The following is a 6012-nucleotide window of genomic DNA, read 5'->3' as shown; positions in this document are numbered from 1 at the left end:
TCACGACAACAACCAGCGCCGCCGCCCGGCCGGCAGGAGCCGGGGGCTGGGCCGGCCACGCGCGGGGCACCACGGGAGCGGGAGTCCGAGGCCGGCCGGCTGGCCGTCACTTTTAAACCGCACCTGAAGAGCACAGACCCCCGCGTCGCGGCGGGAGAGGGTGAGGCGCAGAGGTCTCAGGGAAATGTAGTCCGACCACCTCGCTCCTTCCGCGGAGAGCTAGGGCCGCGAGAGCTGGGACTACGGGGTCCTGGCCGGACCCAGAAAGCCAGCATCCTCTGCTGCCGGGAGGTGTGGTTCTCATCCCAGACTCCTCCCATTGTTCTTGCCTAGGCCAGAGACCCATATGAACTACCACTCCCAGGGTGCAGTGGGCTTCAGACCCTGGGAACCCCAGAGACGCTGGGAAGTGAAGTTCGCGACTGTAAGAGGCGTGGGCTGGATTAGGGGCGGGGGCAAAGGGTTAGTCTCAGTTCCGGGCTCGACCCCACAGCAGAGATGCTGGGGAGGTCGTGCGGCCGTTTGGCCCTTGTGCTCAAGAAAAGGAGGCGGGTAGCCGAAAGCAGGGCAGAAACACGTTCCTTTCGAACTCCCGGGCCAGGAGGCCCAGACTCAGACTTCGCGTGCCACTGCTTGCTGTAGAAGGGACGAGTAACTTGTGTTCTCACAGCCTCCCCCCACAGGGCTTGCTGCTAAGTCGGTCAAGACACCGAGTCCTCGCGTCCCGCTGCTTCCGGAGGAGGACAGAGAGCCCCGGGAGACGGGGCGGTGGCTGCCGCGATGAGCCACCAGGGGTCGCTGCAGGACCAGGGGCAAGGTTGCTCACCGCGGGCAGACTAAAGTCTGGACTCGGCTTTATGGTCCTGGGGGGGGCACAAGAAACTCTTTATTTTGGTGATGAAACCGCCAGTCCCCGCACAGTTAACTTTCACTCATGCAAACTTCACTGCCGTCACTCAACACAGGTTCGCCAGCCCGGGCTTCTGCGATCCGCAGTCAACCGAGAGAGAGCTCTCGGCGCCCCTCTTGCGGCGCTTCTTGGAGCTAGCTGAGTTTGGTAGGCTCAGCCGTAGCCGCGGTGCGGGGTCAGACGCCCAGCTGGCCCACCCGTCCTGTCTTACATTCTTTAATTGTACATTTAACTGAAGCCAAAGAAGCTGCTGACAATCCGTCAGGTGGAGGAAGAGGGTCTGGAGGAGGAGGAGGAGGAGTAGAGGAAGGTGGAGCGAATGGTCCATCCTGGTGGGAGCTGGCTGGGCGAGTGGCCGCGCATGTGCGCCTGCATGGAGGCCAGGCTGGGGCAGCCGGCTTTGCACAGAGGGCAGCGGTAGGGTGCGGCCCCGTGCGTCCGCAGGTGCTTGGTCATGGCTGAGAAGTCCCGGGAGCGCTGGGGACAGAGGCTACAGGAGAAGGGCTTCTCTCCTAGGGCAGGTCAAGGGGAAGGCTGGTGAAGGAAAGAACGAGACGACGAAGCCTGGCCTAGTGGTCGGTGGGGGCAATTGGGCAAGGGAGTTGTGCCAGAGCCAGGTGTGCAGAGAGGGACTTAGGAGCCGGCCCGCTGGAGTTTGGAAGGAAGCAGACAATTCGTACTGGGCAGGGTGCCCATACCTGTGTGGACACGGTAGTGCGTCTCCATCTGATGTTTGAGTGAAAACCTCTTCCCACAGACAGAACAAGAATAGGGCCGAGACCGAGCGGGAGGGCGTGGGGGAGGGTGTCGGGGAGATGCGTGGCCTGCTGTGGCCACATGACCCACACAGGTTGCAAGTTCACCTGTGGGGACAAAAGGCAAAGGAGGGCAGGGCTGGGAATCCCAGAGCTGGATCACTGAAACTCTCAGGCCAGACATCCGGGGCCACAGTGGGGCTGAGGCAAAAGCGTCCTCACCCTACTCACCTGTGTGCCTCTGATCAGCCTCCTCCATCTCCCCGGGGCTGAGTGCTGTGGGGCCCTGGGGGAGGGAACCTGGAGGGAGCAGAGTGAAGTACGGATCCTGCTCAGCTGAACTCCTGGAGCCCCAGCCCCAGCTGAGAGACCACGTTACAGCATGCGTGCCAGGCAGTGAGGGGCTTACCTGGGGTAGGGCTGGAGGAGGCCAACTGGTTCTGGCTCCAGAGGCCTTTGTGGAGGTTCAGGGACAGTGGGATCCTGGGAGTTGGATGGGGAAGGGTTACAGCCCTGGCTGCACCTGGCATCCTGGCCAAGCCCTTTCTGGGGAGGGAAATGTCAGGAGTCCTCTGCTGGGGCTGAACTTTGGCTTTCCCTGTGGCAGGAGCTTCCTGACCACTCTCCAGCTCAGAAAGTGTATAGTGGAGATGAGAGATATGGTGCCCTTCCACCCCTCACCGCTGCCTGTCCGCAGCCGCTCCCTCCCAGCTGGAGGTCTTCCATAGGCCCTTCAACTCACCTCTGGTCCTGAGGCCAGACCTCTTGCCAGGCTCCAGTGATGGGGGTGCTATGGGAGAAGGGAGTGCCATATCTGGGCGGCAATAGCAGGATGCTCCACAGGGCAGGCAGGCCCTCCCCCAACCAGGGGGCCTCAGCCCACCAGGGCCTAGGGGTGATGCCGGTTTGGAGGGGACCTGATGGGGGAAGGGGGCCAGGGAGCTCCCGCAGATTTTCCTCAGAGCCCCCTGGACCATCCCTCACCCGCATGATCATTTCTTGCTTCCCATGGCCAGTGGGGGCTTGGTTAAGTTTCTCCTTTAGTCTCATCTGTTCCCTTTGACCCTCCCAAGTTGTCTCTGCCATCTCAGGGCTCTCTCTTGGTCGCCTGTGCCTGTGCAATGTCTCCTGTTCTTGCTCACCAGCTCTAAAGAACATCTCTGCTCTCTGGTTCTCTCCAAAGCCCTCCACTCCTCTCAGAGAATCCCCTATGGGTTGCTCTGGTTCCTTCTGTTGTTCCTTCAGCCTTGGACCCAGCTCGTCTTTGGCAGGGTCCCTTTGAGCCCTCCTGCACGCCTCTTCCAGGGACTGTACCCCCAACACTCTGGCTGCCTCCTCAAGGGGGCCCAGTTCCCCAGGTTGCAGCTCTAGACTCTCCCCATAAACAAAGTGCAGAAGTTGGGCAAAGGTAGAAGGGCTGATGCCTTTTCCCACAGCCCAGCAGCCCCTGCGGCCCAGCTGCTGGCTCACACCTGCCAGCACCAGGCTGTGGGCAGGGAACTCCTGGCTCCCCACTGTGATCAGGGTATCACATAGTGCTGGCCGGAGCCTGGCTGCTAGCCGTACCAGCCGATCAGAGCCATAGGGACTAGGCAGTCTTGTCGGGGACAGGGGCATTTTGCCTTGCCTGGGTACCAATCTCAGAGGTTCTGAGAGAAGGGCCACAGTGTGGGGTCCATGGTAGAAAGGGGAGGGAGGAACAGCATATTCTCAAGCCTGTGGAGGTGAGGGGAGAAAGAGTGAGTGGTCTGAATCCGAACTCTCTGTCCTGAGGGGAGCAAATGGACTAACCCAAGAGAGGACCTGAGCTTCTCTGGAACCATAACAGGGTGGGGGTGGTGGGAGAATGGCTGTTAGACCAAATTCAGGACTTAGAGAGCAAGGGCCAGACGGTTAAGAACTGTATCAAGCAGTGGGGTGAAGACCAGAATAGACGGGTCCTGCCAGCTGGCAACGTCTGACTTAAAGGAAGCAGACATGGATACTGCGGCTTCTCCAAGCTCCTCTGCAGGGAAAGACCTCTGAGTAGGCCAGGCGCCCCTCATTCCAGACAGAGAGAGCACCACGAAACCCAGTCAGCCCTGGAAGTTAGGGATGGAGCAAGATACAGCTTCAGGAGAAAGTTCAGTATGTCCCCCTGCTGCAAGCCCATCAGGCGGAGCTGAGGGTCCCGAGAGGAAGAAAGGGCAGCAAGGCAGGGGTCGTAGCCACAGGAGGGCAGGCTCTCAGGCATCAATCGATCATCTCCCTGAGGCCCAAAACTTCTAGAACCCATCCTCAGAGAAGGAACTGGAAGAGACCAAAGAATCCCATGCAGTGAGTTAAGAGAGGAGGTCAGAAGCCACAGGAGACAAGGCTCCTCGCTCAAGGATGGAGAGACCTTGCAGAAGCCTTGACCCCTGAGGAAGGGGAGAAAGGGAAATGGGAACTATAGAGGGAGAGGCCATTTCCTCTCAAGATTAGGTAGGGAGATGATGCAATTTTGTTTTTTATAAGCCAATAGTGAAGAGTAGAAAGACAGACCCCAACAAGGCAGAAGTTTATCACACATCAAAACCACCACTTTGGACTTTAAGAAAACTGGGAACTCAGAAACAGAGGGACAGACCTAAGTGTGCCACTGCCCAGCAGGCGTATTCCTGGGTGTGGGCTCACCGTGAGTATGGACCCTATAGGAGGGAGGGTTACTGCTTGGCTACCTTGGGGAGAGGGCCACAGGGTGGCAGGAAGTGGACCGAAAGGGAGCTGTAATAGAAGGAAAGTCTCAGCTGGGGAGAGGCCACCACTCACCGGTTGTAGCTTCCTCCTGGACACCGCATGCTCTGAACTGATGTTGGGGCTCCTGTTCCCCACCCTCACCCCCCACCCCCCCCACCCCCGAGCTAGCCCCGCCTCTGACCTCACAGCCTTCCATTGGGTGTCCCAAGTATCAGTCTGCCACAATCCCCCAAGGGGTGTGGTTTTAAACCCCTGGCTCCACTTCACCCTTCCAGGAGAGACCATGGCTCTACTCCCAGAACCCAGGCATTGTCTCCTAACCTCCTGTCTTCTTATTCATTTGTGAACTCCTAGAGTCATAGAAGGGTCTCTGAAGCAATAAGAACTTGGGGATAATCAAACCAGCATTTGACTCTCATCTTTGCCATTTACTGGTTGAGTCACCTTGGGCAAGTCACCTCTCTGAGCCTCAGTTACCTCACCCATGAAATAAGGATCACCTCTGCTTACCACAGTTGGAGGTGGCGGGAAGATGACATGATGAATGTGAAAGTGGTTTCTCGGTACCTCGCATCGCTCAGATAGTATTAGTTCTGTTTCTCAGAGGTGTCAAGAGAGCTCTAGCAGCTGGAAGCTGTTTCTACTTCCTCAGAAGTAAAAAGGACTGAAACATCCGGATTCCAAGGAGAGTGTGAAGGAGGACCCAAGGCATGTCTCCGGCTCCCTCTCCCTGCCTTGGTACTAGCAAAGCCCTGACTGCTTTGTGGGAATGACCCCTGCCATCTGAGCCACCACTGGGAACTGGCTGTGTGAGTGACTCAGATCCTCCTATCAGGCTGTGAAGGGGGCAACCCCAGGAAGGGCCTGCGGTGGTCTTCGAAGAGAAAAAACTCCTTTTCTTGGGTTGATGACAAATGACATTTCTCTGAAATCAGGACTCTGGGGTTTCTTTCACTTCCTGCCTAGGGGGTGAAGGTCCTCAGAGATTTCCCCTCTTTTCACACTGTAGCACTCCTTAACCTGGGGAAAAGATGAGGTCTGAGAGACTCACATTTCTTTTTCTGTTTCTTATTATTTCATCATTCCTCATCCTGTGATAGATGTTTCATTCATAGAAGAAGTGTTGATAAGTCGCTTTATGATATGTGCCTGGCATATCACATATGCCTGATAACTGGAAGATGAACAAGTCAAGCACTGGTGGGCTGCTCTGATGACAAGACACAGTTTGGTTCTCCCTAGGCTTCTGCTTTAGATTCCAGACCTCTCCTAGACTCAAATATTATATCCCTAAACTCTTATTTCACCTTTTGGCACCAGGACTCCAAATGTTCAGATCAGCCTTCTACTCTCTCTCCGGCCCTAAGATGCCGTCCCTCTACCTTTCATTCTAGCTTGGGTGCAGGCAGATATTAACCCTTCCTGGATCAGACAGGGTGTGCCAATGGGTGGGGCTGGTGGAAGGGCAATAATAGTGTGGGGAGAGGGGAAGATGAGTCAGAGTGAAAGGGAAAATGCAAATAAATGGGCAAGCGGTATTCATCTGCTACTCTGATCGTTAAGTATTTTCCATTTCTGAGCTTTCTAACTCCTCACACTACCACACCCAGAGACTCATTAGATACCCAT

At 56.7% G+C, this 6012-nt stretch overlaps 1 protein-coding gene across 1 annotated transcript; it reads right to left on the bottom strand.

Moving 5' to 3' along the window:
- Window positions 1-854: 854 nt before the first annotated feature.
- ZBTB32 (zinc finger and BTB domain containing 32) lies at window positions 855-4471 on the bottom strand. The gene is made up of 6 exons (XM_021097178.2): window positions 4456-4471; window positions 2408-2455; window positions 2075-2148; window positions 1897-1965; window positions 1609-1773; window positions 855-1422 (listed from the first exon to the last, which is right to left on the bottom strand). The coding sequence occupies exons 4-6, from the start codon at window positions 1922-1924 to the stop codon at window positions 1172-1174; spliced, it is 444 nt and encodes a 147-aa protein (XP_020952837.2). The 5' UTR covers window positions 1925-1965; window positions 2075-2148; window positions 2408-2455; window positions 4456-4471; the 3' UTR covers window positions 855-1171.
- Between the last annotated feature and the right edge of the window lie 1541 nt (window positions 4472-6012).

The sequence above is a fragment of the Sus scrofa genome, chromosome 6 (genome assembly GCF_054392235.1).
Source record: "Sus scrofa isolate SSC_HxYL_T2T_F1_AM1 chromosome 6, Sscrofa_HxYL_maternal_Yorkshire_Landrace_v2.0, whole genome shotgun sequence".
In the NCBI taxonomy this organism is placed as follows: Eukaryota; Metazoa; Chordata; class Mammalia; order Artiodactyla; family Suidae; genus Sus; species Sus scrofa.
Note: the sequence above shows the minus strand (reverse complement) of the source record. Positions and strands in the feature narration are given on the sequence as shown.

Coding starts and splice junctions, on each gene's coding strand:
- ZBTB32 (XM_021097178.2), bottom strand. CDS start 1,924: ATGGAGGAGGCTGATCAGAGGCACACAG. Junction 1,774..1,896: donor GGCTGATCAGAGGCACACAG/GTGAGTAGGGTG, acceptor TTGTCCCCACAG/GTGAACTTGCAACCTGTGTG. Junction 1,423..1,608: donor GCACTACCGTGTCCACACAG/GTATGGGCACCC, acceptor GACCTGCCCTAG/GAGAGAAGCCCTTCTCCTGT.